The sequence below is a fragment of the Symphalangus syndactylus genome, chromosome 24, assembly GCF_028878055.3.
Source record: "Symphalangus syndactylus isolate Jambi chromosome 24, NHGRI_mSymSyn1-v2.1_pri, whole genome shotgun sequence".
Taxonomy (NCBI): Eukaryota; Metazoa; Chordata; class Mammalia; order Primates; family Hylobatidae; genus Symphalangus; species Symphalangus syndactylus.
The window spans coordinates 9,889,540-9,907,782 of NC_072446.2; the positions used below are offsets into that span (position 1 = coordinate 9,889,540).

Below are 18,243 nucleotides of genomic sequence, written 5' to 3' on the forward strand. Positions count from 1 at the left end.
GGCCTCACAGCAGGCCAGCTGTGAGCATCCCCCACTGGCTGTGTCCAGAGAGCCTGGCTGAATGGTGAGTGAATGAAGGGTGGCTGAAGCGGGCTGGGGAGGTGGGAAGAGGCTGCTGGGGCCCAGTCTCTGCCGTGCACCAGACCTCTTCCCTCCAAGACAGCGTGAGGGGCTCAGGGTCCCCCAGGCTCCCTCTGCCCACCCTGGCTGCACCCGTCCTGGCCTTCACCTCCAAGCAGAATCTCACTTTGTGCCTTTCCAGGCCTGCTAAGCAGAACCGTGCGGAAGGGTGAAGCAGAGAAGGCCTGGAGTTGCCTTGGATCGTGAAACCCATCAGCAACTTTAAAGAAATCAGCCAAGAGACATACAAAGAAAGCTGATGTTCTGGAGGAAACAGGGAATGAGGTAGATTATCTTCTGAGGAAAGAAGATCCATTTCCAAGACATGTTTCAATGCAGCCCAGTTTCCTAGAAATTATTCCTGGGAAGGGCTTGCTATGACACGCACCTCAGACCAATGGACACAGAGGGTGTCCCTTAGAATTTCCTGTGACGTTCCCACCGATTTCTCTGGACCAGAAGGTTTGAAACTGATGAATAGCAGCCCCCAGCCCCCTAAGCCTGTTCCCTTTTCTCCTCATTGCCCTCCCTGGCCCAACCTATACCCTCCTCTCTGCCTCCTTCTGCTGGAAGAAGGGTTCCTAATTGCTGGGCCCCCAGCAGAAAGCCATTTTCTTTTTGCAATTTGCTTTTGGGAAAAAGACAACATACAGGCAACACACGCAATGCGGAGGGCCAAGCCAGCCCATCTGTTCCATCTGCAAAAAAGAAGTAGCATTTTGTCTGCTCTCACCCAGAAGCTGCGGGCTTATGGCTCTTATAAATGCACCAATTTGTGATTAACTTTCCAGGCATGCTTGTGAGCACACCAGGTGATGTAAAGCTAAAAGGGTTGCATTCGGCTAATATTAGTCTTCCATTTATTGTCAGGAGAGAAGGGACAGGCGGCTCTTGCATTCTCTTGAAGGCTCAGCAGCCCGGCCCCCCAGCCTGGAGGGGATGAGGAGACGCGCGAGGCAGGGTTGGAGTTGGAGCAGGAAGCTGAGGGTCTCGTCACGCCCGCCCTTCCTTCCACGTGGCTCCGCCAGGCTGCCCTCTGGGAAAGGCACGACTGGGTGCCATGACGCGGGCATCTCTTCCCTGTCTTTCAGGCTTCTTTCCTCCTTGGGCTAAGGATGGAGTTTGCATAAACATGACTTCTGCGTCTCCAGAGATCCAAAGCATACGCCTTTATCTGCAGTCAGGAGTCCTCCCTGCTTAGAAATATTGAAATAGGAAAAATGTCTTCCATTTTGTAGTCGCTTCCTAGGAGTTCCAGAAGCAAAACCTTGAAACGGTTCTTCCTTTGTCATTCTCGCCTTGGAGCTGCAAAGGCCCGCTCGAGACACTTTCTTTAACAACGTGAGGCCATGCCAAGAGGAAAGGAACTCTGGGGGCAAGAGGGGCTGAGGGTAGGTGCCTGGCTCACTGAGGGTGGCCCACTCCCTCCATGACCCTCAGAGAGAGCAGAGGGTCCACAGAGGTGCCAGCATGGGCCTGGCCAGCCTGGGGACGCCAAGTCCAGTCCACACAGCAAGTCTGGGCTCCCATGAGCCACGGACACAGCCAGGGCTGGTCCACCGGCCGCCTCTGAATCCTCCCTCCCTTTCACCCCAAGTCTCAGCTAAGGGCTCCATCTCCCACTTCCCCTGCAGCTAGACATGCCACAGAGTAAGTTCTGGCCGGGGGTGTGGAGAGAGGCACCCTTGCTGGTCAGGCCACATCTCCCTGGCTTCCTGGCTTCACTCTGGCTGGCAGGTGAGGGTGGCGAGAGACGCAAGCTCCCAGGGAGACATCCCAGCAGCAAGAGAGAGGGAGCCTGTCCCAGTCCACTCGGGAGCCTGTCTCAGTCCCCTCGGGGTGCTGACACACAACACCAGAGGCTGGGCGGAACTCCTAAACAACAGAAATCCCTTCTCACAGCCTGGGAGTTGCAAGGCCAAGATCAAGGGAAGATTCAGGGTCTGCCGAGGGCCTGTTTCCTGGTTCACGGAGGGTGCCTTCTTGCCGCGTTCTCCTGCAGTGGGAGGGGTGAGGGAGCTCCTTGCTGACCCTTGTGTAAGGGCACTAATTCCATTCATGAGGGCCCCACCTTCACCAACAAATCCCTCCCAAAGGCCCCACCTCCCACATCTTTGCCCTGGGGGGCTGGGATTCCAACACAGGAACTTGGAGGAACAGGGGCTGGGATTCCAACGCAGGAACTTGGAGGAGCCACAGGCATGCATTTGATTACAGAGCCCTCTCTGGGTCTGAACCCCGTGGCTTCCCGGGACTCCTGCCCTCCTGGGACCCCCATCCTCCTGGGACCATTCCAGGAGTCAAATGGAGCCTGCAGCTTCCTGAGGACACCATTTGAGGCCCTGGCCAGCCCTGCTGCCCCCTGGGCTTCCTGAGGACACCATTTGAGGCCCTGGCCAGCCCTGCTGTCCCCTGGGCTTCCTGAGGACACCATTTGAGGCCCTGGCCAGCCCTGCTGCCCCCTGGGCTTCTTGAGGACACCATTTGAGGCCCTGGCCAGCCCTGCTGCCCCCTGGACTTTCAGTCCCATGGAACCTTTATTCTCTCGAGCTGTTTGACTTGGGTTTTTGCCATGTGCCCCGATGTCTTGGGATAGTCATCTGTGAATTTAGGAGACACCTCCATCATTTATTCACCTCCTAGGGGATGAGGATACCTGGAGGGCAGGCCCTGATACCCTGCTCTCCTATCAGGGGAAACTGAGTCCAGGGGGCAGAAGACCAGGGCACGGGCATCCGATCCAGGGCCCGACAGAGCAGAGCAGCCAAGCCCAGGAGAGAGGTCAGCCTCTCGGGCAGGCCCCTGAAGGACAGAGTGTGGGGTCTCCCTGCGGGGCCCCTCCCTGGCTGCTCCCCCTCCCCATATAAAGTCACCAGGCGCCTCTCCTCAGGCTGCGGGACGAGGAAGGAGCCCTTCACTGTACCCAGTGTTGTACCCAGCGCCTTGCCAGTTGGACCACGTGCTCCCCGAAGGCTGGGCCCAGCCCTCCCTTTCCACTCAATCACCCCCCAACCCCCGCACTTCTAAGTCTTCAGAACCGGCTCTTTCAACCCCTACCAGCTTAGCCTGGTCTCAGAGGACTTCTCTGGGAGAAGAAGCCCAGACCATGGGCTGGGATGCTTAACTGTTGCTCATTTTCTTTTCAGATAATGAATTATGTTGAGCTTGACATGGATAATTGGGTGTAAAACTTTTCTAAAAATAACACACACAGGTGCTGGGCCCCGAGTGCCGCCTCCCCCTGCGCTTTCTAGATAAGGAATGAGATTGCTCCTCCTTGGTCTAGGCACCAGTCCCTGTCCCCAGCTCCCCGATTTTTTCGGGTGTTCTTATTCTCTCTCACCCCCCGACTCCATCGGCAGGTGCTGAGACCACACATGGTTTGATCCTCTCAGGTGTGTTCTGTGCTGCCTGTAAGACACCACTGGCCAGGCATTCAGCCCCAGCAGCCCCGCCCCTTTGCTGGGCGAGGGAGGAAGCTATTGGAATAAAGAGCCCATTGTGATAGGACCAGGGATCAAAAGGCTCCACACCCGGCACTGCAGGCAGCAGGGCTTTCCCAGTCACTAGAAGACCTTTATCCGTACAGTCCCCAAACACGGTGTATGACTATTTGGCTCATTAAATAGCCTGAATGCCTAGGGGAACAGATCAGATGAATTCTATTTTTCTTCAATCACTGCCTTACCCCCTGCAGCTCTGGTGTCCCCAAACCACACTTGGACTCCACAATTCTCTAGAAGTCTCCACGATTCTCTAGAAGGCTCACACAGCACCGAAAACCTGCTGTGCTCACAGTTGCCGTTCATTAGAGCGAAGGGGCGCCGGCTAGAATCGGTGAAGGGAACTGGCAGAGTCCAGGAGGGTCCAGGCACAGGCTGCTGGTCTCCCCACTGGGCGGCCTGACAGCACTTGCTTCTCCCCGAGCTGATGGCCTGACTTGGAGTTCAGGGCTTTGCTGGGGCTCAGTCCCACAGGCTCTGCCAAGCGACCATGTGTGGCAGCTCGGTCTCTGATCCCTCCAGTGGCGCAGCTGACACCATGTGGCCCAAAACGCCCACCACAAATCCCATCAATAGCACAGACCATCCAGCCTGGCCCAAGGTCCCCGTGTAACCAGGACTGTCTTATCAGGCAGGACAGGCCCCACTCCACACCCCACTCCCCACCCCACCCCCACTCCCCACCCCACCCCCACTCCCCACCCCACCCCCACTCCACACCACACCCCACACTCCACACCCCCACCCCACACTCCACACCCCACTCCACAATCCACACCACACCCCACAATCCACACCCCCACCCCACCCCACACCCACTCCACACCACACCCCACACTCCACACCACACCCCACAATCCACACCCCACTCCACACCCCACCCCCACTCCCCACCCCACACCCACTCCACACCACACCCCACACTCCACACCCCACTCCACACCCCACTCCACCCCACACCCACTCCACACCACACCCCCACCCCACCCCACACCCACTCCACACCACACCCCACACTCCACACCCCACTCCACACCCCACACCCCACTCCACACCCCACCGCCCACCCCATACCCCACCCCACTCCACACCCCACTCGACATGCCACCCCCCACCCCCCACCCCCCACCCCCCACACCACACCCCACACCCACTCCACACTCACTTCACATCCTCACTCTACAGCTGTGCTGCACAGCCTCACCGCATGTATTAGTCTGTTTTCACACTGCCATAAAAACCTGCCTGAGGCTGGATAATGTGTAAGGGAAGGTGGTTTAATAGACTTACAGTTCCACATGGCCGGGGGGCCTCAGCTAATTTACAATCATGGCGGAAGGCGAATGGAAGCGAGGCCACGCCTCACAAGGCGGCAGCAAGGAGACATGCTGAATGAAGGGGGAAGAGTTCCTTATCAAACCACCAGATCTCGTGAGAAAATCATGAGAACAGCATGGGGGTGCCCGCCCCCAGGATCCAGTCACCTCCACCTGGTCTCTCACTCGGCACATGCGGATTTTGAGGATTGTAATTCAAGATGCGATTTGGGTGGGGACACAAAACCTAACCATATCACTGCACAGCCCCACTGCACAGCCCCACTGCACAGCCCCACTGCACAGCCCCACTGCACAGCTCCACTGCACAGCCCCACTGCACAGCTCCACTGTACAGCTCCACTGCACAGCTCCACTGTACCGGCGCACTCCACAACCCCATTGCACAGCCCCACTGCACAGGTGCACTGCACAGCCCCACTGCACGGGTGCACTCCACAGCCCCACTGCACGGGTGCACTCCACAGCCCCACTGCACGGGTGCACTGCACAGCCCCACTGCACGGGCACACTCCACAGCCTTACCTGCACCATCCGTGTAAGAGGCGCTGAAAGCCAGAGCTTCCCCTCAAACAATTGCTGGGTGAGATGTTGAAGTGTGCATTGCTGCAACGACATGTTGCCAAATGTTGGGGTTACCGTATTTATAAGTGTGCGTGTTGCTCCATTTGCACATTGCCTCATTTGTGTACTTGTGTGTTCCCAAGTGCTCCTGTTGTCCTCTTTGTGTTGCCCCAGGTAGACGTTGCTGCATCTGCACGTGGCCCCATTTGTGTGTCTGTGCGTTGCTGCGTGTGTGTGTCTAGAGAATGCAATGAGAACTGAGAGTGGCCATCTCTTTCAGAATCGCTTTCCGAATGCAGACCTTCCAAGCCACCCTCTCCTCGCACAGCCACAGGATAGACGGTGACCCTCCCGCTCTGGACAAGCCTTGATAGGAGCAAATGCTGCCTGTCCGGAGCCTCCTGGGGGCCCTGGAGGACACTGTCCCTGCCTCACAGCTGGTGCAGAGAGGTGGGGGTTTGACCCAGGGAGTCAAGGCCCTTCTGACCAGGGCCTTGGGCAGGGAACGTGGCCCCTCCAAGTCTCAGTGCCTGGAATATGATATGGTGAAGACCATGCTGGCTGCCTTGCCAGGTGGACGAGGGAAGATTAACGAGGCAATAAGGGTGGTCGGTAAACATGTGTGGGATGGACTTACAAGGTGACAGGCACATGTGTGGCTCCAGGAAAGTGAATCTGCAGCTTAACCAACCTTCCAGAACTTCAGCATGGAAAACGGACATTTTCCATCAAAGGAAATGCCTTGAGAGGCCACATCCTTATTTCTCTGATTTTGCCGTTGCTCAAGGGGGCCCTGGAATGCCCGAAGCTTCACAGCGGGAAGAGAGCACTGTCCACATTGTCCACAGGTTCCCACTCAAATCCAGAGTGAGCCTGCGGGGCAGCCGGAAAGCCCGCCCAAGGCGCCTCAGCCTGGAGCTCGCCCAGGACGCAGAGCAGGTGCAGGTGCAGACAGCAGACGGACGCATCAGGGGCGTGGTGTGAATAACGCCCCACTTGAGAAGCTCAGGACTGGACCCTACTGTTGATTTCTGTGGGAATGCTCTGGCCCCCCGGCCCTGGGGCTCGGTGCCAGCACCACACTTCGCCACTGCATCTGATGCCAGGCAGAGGCGGTTCTCTGCTGTGGAGGAGTTGTGATCGAATCGGCCCACCCAGATCATCCAGGATCAGCTTCTGCCATGTTGTGATATAAGAATAAATACACATTTAAATGGTTGCTGACATAGAGTGACGATAGCCCTTGCAGTTTCTTGACCAATAGGGGTGCTAGGAGAATCTTTTGTTCTGATACTTGGTTTTTGGCCCCAATTCCTAACAATGAACTCCTACAGTCTTTGCAATTTCCTGAGGAATAGCTGCGTCCACCCAGGGCTTCTCAATCCCTTGGAGTTTCTGGGGTGATAGGAGCATTTTTTGAGCTGATGGGGTGGCTCTGGGGGGCTCCTAGACAGCTTCAGGATGGGGACTGGTGGCCACAGGAACCAACCACATGATTAGAAGTTTCTGCCCCAACCTCTGATCTTCGGGAAAGAAAAAGGGGCTGAAGGTTGAGTTGATCACTGATGGTCAATGACGTAGTTGATCATGCCTATGTGTTGAAGCCTCCATGAGTCCCGAGAAGGACTCAGTGCAGATGAGCTTTGGGGTTGGAGGACACGTCTGCCTGCCAGGAGAGCAGCCCCAACTGCAGACAGACAGAGGCTCCTGCACCCGGGCCCCCCCGGACCTCCCCCAGGTATCCACCTGCTGGTCATCTGTGTCCCCTGCAATGTCCTTCATAATAAACTGGTGAGCCTGTGTCCCTAAGTCCTGGGTGCTGCTGCAGCGAATCACTCCAGCCTGGGGAGGGGCTCACGGGACCTGGTTTACAGCTGTGTGGACAGAAGCCCCTGAGGCTTGCAGTTGACTTCGGAAGTGGGGGCAGCCCTGTGGGACTCAGTCCTCACTCTATGGGGTCTGATGCCATCTCTAGGTGGACAGTGTCAGAATTGAATTGAAGGACACCAGCTGGCATCGGCTGGAGAACTGCTTGGTGTTGGGAAAAAATCACCACTCTCCGGGTTGGGAGTGCTGTGTCCAGTGCTGTGAGGGTAGGAAGAACAATTTGGTTTTTTCCCTTATCTTCTCAGACCTTCCCGCCTTGAGGTCTGTACCTTGATCAAACCTGCACTTTACAGGATCAAGGACTGGGGCAGGGACATCTTGAGCCTAGCTGCAGCCAGGACCTTCGGGGACTGTCCTGAGAGCTGCCTTGCTCAAGCACCGTGGAGATCAGCCAGGTGCTGCACCCCCAGGGCAGAGCGTGCTGCAGGACCACCCGGTCCCTGGAGGTGGGACAGCATCTGAGCTGCAGCTTGCTCCCTGGGGGCCTGGCTGAGGCACGGCTGCATCTGGCACTTAACCCTGGGACTTCATCTCGGCCTTGGGGACACTTACATGAGGGGCTGCTTCTGGGGAACCGGAGCTGAGATGGTGGCTCCTGGGGAGCCTGCCAGGAGGCATTCACTGGCAGGGACACCCCCGGTCCTTCAGGGAACAATGAGATGAGGAGATAGAAGAGCCCACAGATTTTAAGGGACCCTTGGCCAAGGGGGGGACAGATGCAGACATGTTCCACATATTCAGGCCGATGGGAGGCGTGTCTCGGGCAGCGCAGGCTGGCATTCGGCCAGAGTGGGCATAACAGAGGCTTCCCCTGCGACTGCTGTTGGTGGGCTGCGTGGTTTAAGACAACGGGAACTTATTCTCACTGTCACCAGCCACAGGGTGTGGAGGAAGCCACCACCTTCTCCAGGGGCTCCACATACAGCAGGTGTCAGCCCAAGTGGCTCTCGCCCCTGCTCATGGGCAGCCCTGAGGGTACCTGGGGGGTGACTCCTCCAGGCCTAGGGACAGTGTGGACCCCCTTTTGGTCACAGTCCTGGGAAGCCTGGGGCGGGGCCTGCGGGATTCCTGTGCCTCCGGCCATGTGCTTCTGCAGGGACCCAAAAACGTTGGCATAGGAGGGCACCGGCTGGTTGGAATCTCTTTTAGCAACCAGCACGGCTCTGCAATCTGGTTTTTAAAATATCATTGGAGGGAAAAAAGGAGCATTAAACTAAGGAAAATGTGTTCTAGTAGAAATGAGCAGTTAGAATACAGACACGCCCTGCAAACCCACAGGACCTGCCGAAATCACACCTCCCTCATGTTCATAAATGACACATGCTCAGCCTGTGCACACACACATGGGCATGGGGCTGGAGTCTGGTGCATGCTGCGTGCCTGCATTGCTCTGAATCCTGTTACACGCATCGCCCCTGTTGATACCCACCCTGTTCCTGCCCGCCCGGCCTCCCTCCCTCCCTCTCCCTCTACACACACACACACACACACGAGTTGTACATGATATATTAAATATATGCCCATATGTAATGGGTTTGATGGCTAAGAGAGAAGACCTGTTATTTTATTTTTCTTTAAAAAAGGGCTGAGGCTGCCGGATATCGCCAAACGAAGGATCTTACATCCTGAGCAGCCCTTGCATCCCGGAGTCTGGCTCTGTAATCCTTTCCAAATGCCACTTCTGTTTCACAAGCATGTCCTCTGGAGGGGAATCTGGTGCTGCTTTGTTGGCCATCACAGCCGGCCAGGCAGCCCTGCTCTGCAGTGGGCAGCTGGCACCCAGGCATAGGAAGGGTCATGTGGTGGTTTAGCTTCCCAGACTCACGGGGGCCCCGCCCCAGCCCTGCACCTCCTGCGGGGTCACAGAGAGCCCATCCCTCATGGTCTGGGGGATGGGCTGGCCCTCCCCCAGCAACCGGAGGCCCCATTCCCGAGGCTCCAGGGCTGGGTCTTGGGATGGAGGCATCAGCCAGTGTGGAACCCAGAGCCCTTTTGCTGGGCTTGCTGGGAAGGGCGGCCCCACTCACTGGATGCTGAGTGGGTTCCTGGTGGCCGTGGGCAGAGCTGGGGATGCAAGAGGCACAGAGCTCTGGGGGTGTTGCTCTAGCCCCTGAGTCCTGCCCTGCCCCCTGCTTTTCCTCAAGCTGGTTTGACTTGGATTTTGTCACCTGCGGCTAGACATGGTGAGCATGGGCACTGGAACCCAGGTGGCCAGCGGGGCCCTCCAGACGCCCCCGGGGGTCTCTCGCCAGTGGCTCCTGAGCCTCTTACTCCACAAGTGAAGGCAGGAAATGGTGGGCAAGCGGCGGGGTCCAGCCCACGATTTCATTTTCTGTAACCAGTTGGAAAATTCTAACAGCGTCGTGCATGAATAGGTTCTTGTCTTCTCTGGAAATTGCAAGGCTTGATAATAAAGACATTAGTTCCTGAGATTCTTCGGTCTGAGAAGAGCCGACTGGAGATAATTTGCTGCTTCCTGTGACAGCTAATGATTAGCTTCATCACAGCACGTCGCTGCCACAGACGGATTTGTCTACACAGCCCAGTCACTTCAGAAAACATGTTTGGGCCGAGGCGGGTGGTTCACGCCTGTCATCCCAGCATTTTGGGAGGCCAAGGCGGGCGGATCACGAGGTCAGGAGATCGAGACCCTCCTGGCTAACACGGTGAAACCCCGTCTCTACTAAAAATACAAAAATTAGCCGAGCGTGGTGGCAGGTGCCTGTCATCCCAGCTACTCGGGAGGCTGAGGCGGGAGAATGGCGTGAACCCGGGAGGCAGAGCTTGCAGTGAACCGAGATCGCACCACTGCACTCCAGCCTGGGCGATGGAGCGAGACTCCGTCTCAAAAAAAAAAAAAAAAAGAAAAAAGAAAAAGGAAACACGTTTGAGGAAATGTAATCCTAGGGTCTTAGTATTACTTCTTTTAAAACATTCCGGGGCTGTGGTCCAGCTGGTTTCTACTCTGAACACTCCTGGACAGCCCTGTATTCGGTTCCTTCCCCGGCCTGGGGTCTGCAGAGGCTGCGCTGAAGTCCTGGGGACTCTGTCATTCCCGATGGGGGTGTACTGGAGACCCCCAGGGGCCATCCCAGAGCTGGGGAGCTTCTCCTTTAACAGAAGCGCCGAGGGCAGCCCCCTGAGACTGCTCCTCTCCACTCTCAATCTGCCAACGGATCATTGGGGAATTCTTGACTTTGCCAGATAATATTAGAACTATAATTTGGGGAAGACTGCAGGCGGGCAAGTGGGTGAGAGGTGAGGGCTGACAGTGGAAGCTGTGACGGCAGGCACGGGAGGGCGGTTCATGATCCAACCTCATTCTGTTTACCATGTTTGACATTTCCCACAACAAAGTTAACACAACAAAGTCAATAAAACAAAACAAATGAAAGCGCGTTTATTGAATTGCGGTTCTCTGCCTGGAATAGGATGAACTGTCAGGCCCCGAATTGGAAACCAGTAGGGTGTTTCCTTTCCATTATTAAAGAATAAATCTCAGAATGCGTCCATGAGAGTATCTCGCTGCAGAGTACGGAAATGTTAATTTCCTTTCGCAGTTTCTCTCCTGGTAAAATGAATGGTAAATCTGAGATAACAGTGAGTAATGGTGGAGCCAGGGCTCTGGCCTGCGGCTCGGTGGAGGGCAGGCGTCGAGTGAGAGCGTGCAGCTCCCTCCTGTTCTGTGGTTGGGATTCCCGGGGCTCCTGCAGAGCCTTCCTTGGCTGCGGGGTCAGAGCCTGTGGTGACCTCGTGCAGGTGACTCCCTCTGTTGAGCTCCGTCCTCCCCTGGAAAACTGTCAACCCCACTCCCCTGGGGTATCAAAGGATTTGATGAGACGTCGGGCACCCAGAGGTTGTCAGGCCCCCTGAGACAGAGGGGAGACTGGGGTCAGGTGCAGGAGGTTTACTGGGAGGACACACAGGAAGCACCGCTGGAGCACAGAGGTGGCCGACGCGAGGCGGGGGGCAGGACCACCGCGGGCACCCGAGGCACTGTGCAGCTGGGGAATCCACGGCAGATAGGCCCACTCGCCAGGCAAGGGGGCTGGGGACGTTCACCTGCCGTGCAGGCGCAAAGCAGGCGCAGAGGCCAGGGAAGCCCATGTGAACAGGAATGCAGGCGCTGGCTGCAGGCGTCGGCTCAGCCCCTGGGGGTGAGGGTGGGGACGCGGGTCCCCCGCATCTGCTCCACCCCTTCCATGATTATTTCTGCAGGTCGGGGTTCCCTCAGGCCCACCCCCTTCCTCAGTCCCGGACACTCCTGGGTGCCCCGTCCCACAAATGGAGTGGGGCGAGGATGATGTGGATCCCCCCTGCCAGGAACACAAGGAATCAGGCAGCTTGGCAGGATCCCTACGGCTCTGCCTCAGCCTCCGTGAGTTCTCAAGCCATGGCGGTCGCCGTCCAGAGGGTCTGGGTGTCTTAGATGACCAGGGAGTCTTTGGAAAGGGGCGGTCCCCAGGAGGGGCTCCATGCGGGGTGGTGACGGCTGCTCAGGTGAGTGCTGTGCTGGGCACCCGGCTCGCTGGGCCCTGCTGGGGCTGGGGTCCCCTCTGCCACGTCCCGCGTAGAGACCTGCTGCTCATCCAGCCTGCGAAGCCATGGGTCAGCGCCTGAGGAGGCTTAGCATCTGTCCGTCTGTCCGTTCGGGCAGCTGGTATCCTCAGTGCCTAAGGTGATGTCTGCGAGCCTCGGCTTCTGCACGAGCACTGGTGCGATGGAGGAAGGACTGATGGAGAGAGGGAGCCACTCTGCCCAAGGGACAGGCCTACGAGGCACGGGGCACAGCCGGGGACAGGCCTGCGAGGCACGGGGCACAGCCGGGGACAGGCCTGTGAGGCACGGGGCACAGCCGGGGACAGGCCTGCGAGGAATGGGGCACAGCCGGCCAGGGACAGGCCTGCGAGGCACGGGCACAGTCGGGGACAGGCCTGCGAGGCACAGGGCACAGCCGGCCACGTGCAGGCCGGGGAAAAATGGGATGAGGGTTTGGAGATGAGGGCCTGACTTGATTCCTTAGAGACCGTCCATTTATGGGAAAGAATGGGGCGCCTCTGGCCACCTACCGGTTCCAAGACTAACCACAAGAGGAAATGTCAGAGAAAATTAACTTTGCTCGAGCTTTCGTGATGAGTCTGATTTTCCAGCTTCTAGAAAGATGTGCTTCCATGCTGAGGTTTGTACTTGTTCGGTTTATTTGGAAGAATTAAAGGGCTTCTCGGAAAATGTTAATATCTCCTTCCCACCAGCCTGGCCACCCCAGCTTCCCCCAGGCCCTGGAAGTTAGGTCTCCCCTGTGTTTGGTGCTTCTGACATTGCAGAGGGACTCCTTCCTCCTGGCAGCTCTGCCTTCCAGCCCAGAAAGCGGTTGCTGGACACAACCCAAGTCAAGGGACCGGGTTTGCTGGAGCTGGTGGCAGGGTCGTGCATCCCCCACCCCGGCCATCTGCTGGCTCTGGAGCCCTGCTCTCACCCAGTTGGTGTCTCCTGGGCCCTGCGTCCATTCCATTTTGCCCTCAAAAGCCTGAGCTGCCGCTCTTACTCACTCAGGAGAGCCTCCAGTGCCCAATGTGAGCCCCAAACCCCCAGGAAATACAGGCAGAGTTGTGTTTGCTGTGTGCACACAGACTGAGCTTTTGCTTAAGAACCTGGTGGGGCTAGGGGTGAGCGGGGTTGGGGTGAGCAGGGTCAGGGGTGAGTGGGGTCATTGGTGCACGGGCAGGGTTGCACAGGGCTGGAGGTGCATGGGTAAGCTCTAGCACTGAGTGGTGTAGGGGGCAGCCGCCCTCCCAAAGGGGCCTCGTGGGGGGGCGTGGGCAGGACCTGGGTGAGGTGTCCTCGTGGGGACCCCAGGGATCCTCCTTGCCCTCTGGGATGGGTATCTCTGCTGCTCAGTGGACGCCCAGCTTCTGGGGCTTGCATATGGGGTGGTGTGTGAGTCAGCCCCTTCTGTGTATGTGTGCACGTGTGTGTGTGTGTGTGTGTGTGTGTGTGTGTAGGTCTCTTATGCTGCTGAGTGCCTGGAAGGCAATGAAGCTGGTGGTGCTGGGACCGAGTGGGTGGAGGTGGGCAAGGCCCAGGGGTGGCTGCAGCACTGCACTAGTGCCTGGTAGGGCGTGGCCGGGAGGTGAGTGGGGATCCCCTGGGGGTACATTTTCCTGCACTCCCATGTGCTCAGGGATACCCCTGAGGCTAGGAAGGCAGGTTGTGCCATGGCTGCCCTGGAGGCTGTGCTAGGCTGGCAGCGTAGTGGCCAGGCTTACGACATGGGACCTGCGGCCCCAGCAGAGGCACAGGGAAGCTGGTGTCGTCCTTCCGTGTCCAGGAGCGGCCCCCCATAGCCTGTGCACCCCGAGGTGTGGCTTAGGCCCAGCCCTGCCCTTGGGGAGCAGAGTCTGGCTGGAGAGGCCCACCCAGAGCGGGGGATGGCAGGGGCCTCCCGAGGGACCTCCCCCTGTCTGGCTCACAGGCTCTGCCCCGTGTGCTGCCTCCTGGCGTGGCCCTTTCCAGGCTCAATGTGTGGGTGCCAAGTTCTCCTCAGATGGTTGGTGGAAGGGCATGTCTCTGCATCCTGTGTCCGGATGACGCACCTGCCCTGCCCTGGACGCCACTGCGTGGTTTCTTTGGCCTCCTTTGCCTGCTGGCTCCTCCCGAGGCCTCGGCTCAGACGGCTCTTCCTCCACACGCCCTTGGCCTTCATTGTAGATGCCCCAGGGTGGCCACTGTGTCTCCCGTGGCTGTGTGGCCTTTGGTCAACTTCATGGACCTTTGGAACAACGTGGGGCCAGGATTAGGAAGCTGCTGCCCCTTGCCTTCAGAGGCCCCCGCTCCTGTTTGAGGGTGCCTTCCCATCGCTCCTTTTGGGGGTGCCCTTCCCATCGCTCCTTTTGGGGGTGCCTTTCCTATTGCTCCTTTTGGGGGTGCCTTTCCCATAGTGCCTGTTTGGGGGCACCCCTTCCATCTGCCTGCAATGGGCGCCATGTCCAGCCACCCCTTCTCTGTGGCGCTGGGCACTCTGATACTCTCTTCCTCTCTCTGCACCGTCCAAACCTGCTCTTGGTAAAATAGCTGATATACTAATTCAGACTAAAGGGCCAATCACGGCTAAGGCTTAGTGTACTCTCCTTTTCTTTTCACCTTATAATAAAATATTTTTAAAAGAAAGAAAGAAAACAAAACCAAGATCTGACTCTGGAATGGTGCTCAGCTGGCAGGGAAGGTGTCTGGGGTCAGAGGGCCCTCGGGGGCTCAGAAACAGCTGCAGGGCCGGCTCTTTAGGCAGCAGCCGGCCCCTCCCCTCTTCCCCGCTCCTGGCGCCCGTGTCTTCTCACTCTTTCCCCGGCCCTTGGTGGAGCAGAGTTGCATTCATCCTGAAGCTTTAGGACGTGACACTCAGCCACAACTGCGACATCAGAAGAGCTGCGAGCTCCATGCCGCTCCGCTCTGCGGTTGACTGTTGTCCTCAGTAAACAGGGAAGTGCCTGTCACTTCTCAGCTGGGGGGAGGAAGGCTCGTTTCCACCGGGTGCTTGGAGATAATGTCCTCGTGAATAGCTATTTAGACACCACCTGCCATCCCGTACCAGGAGCTCCACACTGGGGCGGGAGCTACACGGAGACACTCAGCTCATTATTCTGAGCCGTCTCCATGGGCGGCTGCACTCCCCAGGTACAGAGACTGTCCTCCTGCCCAGACGGGAAGTGGCCGCGATAACCAGGAATGGACGCAGGGGCTCTCGGAGTCCAGAGGCCCCCCAGCCCCCGGAGGGTACCTTCCCTCACTGTCTCCTAACTCAGTGGCTCTCATGATGGTACATTCTGTCATCAGAGATGGGAGTGGCTAGGCAGGACTTGCTCAGCCATGGACCCACACAGAGGCTGTGGGGGTGCCTGGCTACCCGTTTACCAGCCCTGTGTCTACAGCTTGGAGGAGGACGGAGGGCTTCCTGGAGGAAGAAGCCTGGAAGCAGCTCTGCAGGTTTCACGCCCCTTGCAAGGGCAGAATTCTTAGGAGGGCAAGACCCTTTATTTCCTTAGATCAGGCGCATCTGCACATTTATTATAAGGTCTTAGTTCTAACATGAGCGTGCCCTGCTGGGTTTCCCAGGTAGAGAATCCACCCCCTCCGCTTCTGTTGTTTCGTCCAGCTCTTTCGTGCCCTGGGCATCGGAAGAAAATGCATTCTCTCCCAGGAGAACACAGGCAGTCCACCCTCTAGAGAAAGCCTGCTCTGGAAGACGTTGTCAGAAAGCCGACACTCCACATCCATCACGGCCTTGGTGAAAATCCAATTAGAGAACTATGCGTAAGGCTCAGATGGGGTTTACAGCCTTCTAAATTCATTCTCTTCTTCCTTCAGAAAAAAACAACAAAGCAAGAAAACAGCCCATTTGGTCAGGCCACAGCAGACAGAGTGGAAGGGAGCGGGCGCAGTTGCCCCACGAACCCACCCTTGGGTACTGACCAGCTGGGGAAGGTGTGGGGGGGCAGCCAGGGCAGCCAGGACCCAGCCCCCACTCCCCACCGCCTCCCTCCTCCCTGCCTCCACACCCTGCTGCCACCCTCCCCTGCCTGCCCGCTTCACTGCACCCAAGGCCTGCCCGTGCCTCCCCACCGCCCCCTCCTCCTGCCCCCACACCCTGCTGCCACCCTCCCCTGCCCGCCTGCTTCACTGCACCCAAGGCCTGCCCGTGCCTCCCCACCGCCCCCTCCTCCTGCCCCCACACCCTGCTGCCACCCTCCCCTGCCCGCCTGCTTCACTGCACCCAAGGCCTGCCCGTGCCTCCCCATTGCCCCCCTCCTCCTGCCCCCACACCCTGCTGCCACCCTCCCCTGCCTGCCCGCTTCACTGCACCCAAGGCCTGCCCGTGCCTCCCCACCGCCCCCTCCTGCCCCCACACCCTGCTGCCACCCTCCCCTGCCCGCCCGCTTCACTGCACCCAAGGCCTGCCTGTGCCTCCTCACCACCCCCCTCCTCGGCAGCTGAGTCCCCTGCTCTGACCGTGTGTGTTTTATGACCCTGGCTGGTCACACATGCCCCAACCTCCATGCACTCCATGCACTGTGGCCTCACCCCAGACCCCTGACCCCTGCTAATCCGCCCCACTCCTGGTCTCTCTGAGGTGCTGCAGGAGCCCCTGGCGCGGCTGCCCGTGCATGCTTTGGCCGGGCCTTTCTGGGGAAAGTGGAGGGTAGACAGTGCTGCCATTCTCGTGGCTCTCGTCGCCCAGCTGGTGTGGTCGGGTCATTGCTGCAGACTAAACTCACCGTGGCCATGGGGTGGGAGGTGGAGCACGGGCTAACGAGGTCTTAATGAGCGACTTCCAGGTGTGGGGATTGCTGGGGCGGGGGCTGCCCTGATGAGTTATGGGGACCCCTGATCGCCCTGGTGGGAATGAGCGCGTCCAGGGCAGTGGGGGGGTTTGCTTGCACACTCAGGAAATCTGACGGAGGGCGTGGGGGGATGAATGAGCAGGTGTCAGTGGCCTAAACTTAAATGACAGCTCAGCCCCCGGGATGCCAGGGAAAGACCCTCCCTAGGGACTAAATTGGTGCCAGCGTGGCTGGCCCTGTCCTGACAAGCAGGCTCCCCTGTGATTGTGGTGGGGGCATTGGACAAACGTAACCCCAGTGGATAGGTGTTCTGGAGAGACCGGAGGCTCCCAGAAGAGGCAGCGTAGCCTGGTGGGGGGTTGGCTGTTGAGCTCTGAGGCCATCACGGGCCAATCAGCTCCTTGTGCCTCGGTTTCCTCGGTTTCGGAGGAGGGGGCCGGTGGGGAGGCACGGGCAGGCCTTGGGTGCGTGTGTGGTCACGTGAGATCTTTGCATGAGTGTGTGTGTGGGAAGCGTGTGATCACGTGAGATCTTTGCGTGAGCGTGCGTGGGAAGCGCGTGGTCACGTGATCTTGCATCCGGTGCAGCGGTGCATCACTTACTGCTGGAGAGAGTTTTGAGAAAGTCGGTGTTTGGTTGCGAACACCGCAGAGTGCACTCATGCAAACCCAGACAGTGCTGCCCACGACACCCAGAGGCCACATGGTGTCGCCCGTTGCTCCAAGGCTACAAACCCGCACTGTGTGTTGCTGTGCTGAATACGAGAGGCAACTGTAACGCAACAGTGAGCATTTGTGTCTCTAAACACACCTGAACCTAGAAAATGTGCAGCAACAATAGGTCTCATATTGTACGGGACCCTGTAGTATTACGGGTTTGTCGCTGGCCTGAGCATCATTCCACGGTACGTGACCGTATTCTCTCAGTCCCCACTGTCACCGTCAACCTCAGCGTCAACTATTCCTGCAGCTTCTGTCCCGCCAAGCGCCCGTGGAGCTGCCCCTGGAGCAGGTGCCCCCACCGAGGGTGATGGAAAAGCCCGTCCTCGCCACCTCCAGGCACGGCCAGCAGCAAGCGGCCGGCTCTCCAGAAGTGCTGGGTCTGAGCTCCATCAGCGGCCATTCCTGAGAGCCCGAGGTCCAAGCCCAACATGACTTGGAATAAATGATCAAGTTATGAATTAAACACAAGAGAAATGTAATTACCACGGGAGCCAGCTGAGAATAAAATGGATTACGCCTATCACAGTCATTAAACGGTGATCACATGCGCCTTTCTAATGTGCTGCCGATTAAAATCAATCTAAGCGCAAACTATGGTTCTGAGTAATCGCTCCCTACGGTTCATCTTTTGTGTTTCCCAAGGAGCTGACACTGAGAGGAAGCACCAGGGCGCCCTCACAGCCTGCACAGCTTCAGGGTCCACGGCCTCGAGCCTCCAGCTCAGCACAGAAAGATCACCGTGTGGCCCTGGACTGGCGGGGATGCTGGCTGTCCT

General features: G+C 58.1%; 1 protein-coding gene across 5 annotated transcripts in view; it reads right to left on the minus strand.

Moving 5' to 3' along the window:
• Positions 1-13,389: 13,389 nt before the first annotated feature.
• The window catches only part of SLCO4A1 (solute carrier organic anion transporter family member 4A1), a 44,353-nt gene continuing 39,499 nt past the window's right edge, over positions 13,390-18,243 (minus strand). For 2 of the 5 annotated variants that reach the window (XM_063633451.1, XM_055265371.2), the window contains exon 12: positions 15,438-15,766. In XM_063633451.1, coding sequence (XP_063489521.1) covers positions 15,737-15,766 — 30 coding nt within the window. In that variant the 3' untranslated portion in view covers positions 15,438-15,736. Of the gene's footprint in view, positions 14,181-15,437; positions 15,767-18,243 lie in introns of those variants that run through there. The other 3 variants (XM_055265373.2, XM_055265367.2, XM_055265368.2) reach the window with 3 other exon arrangements.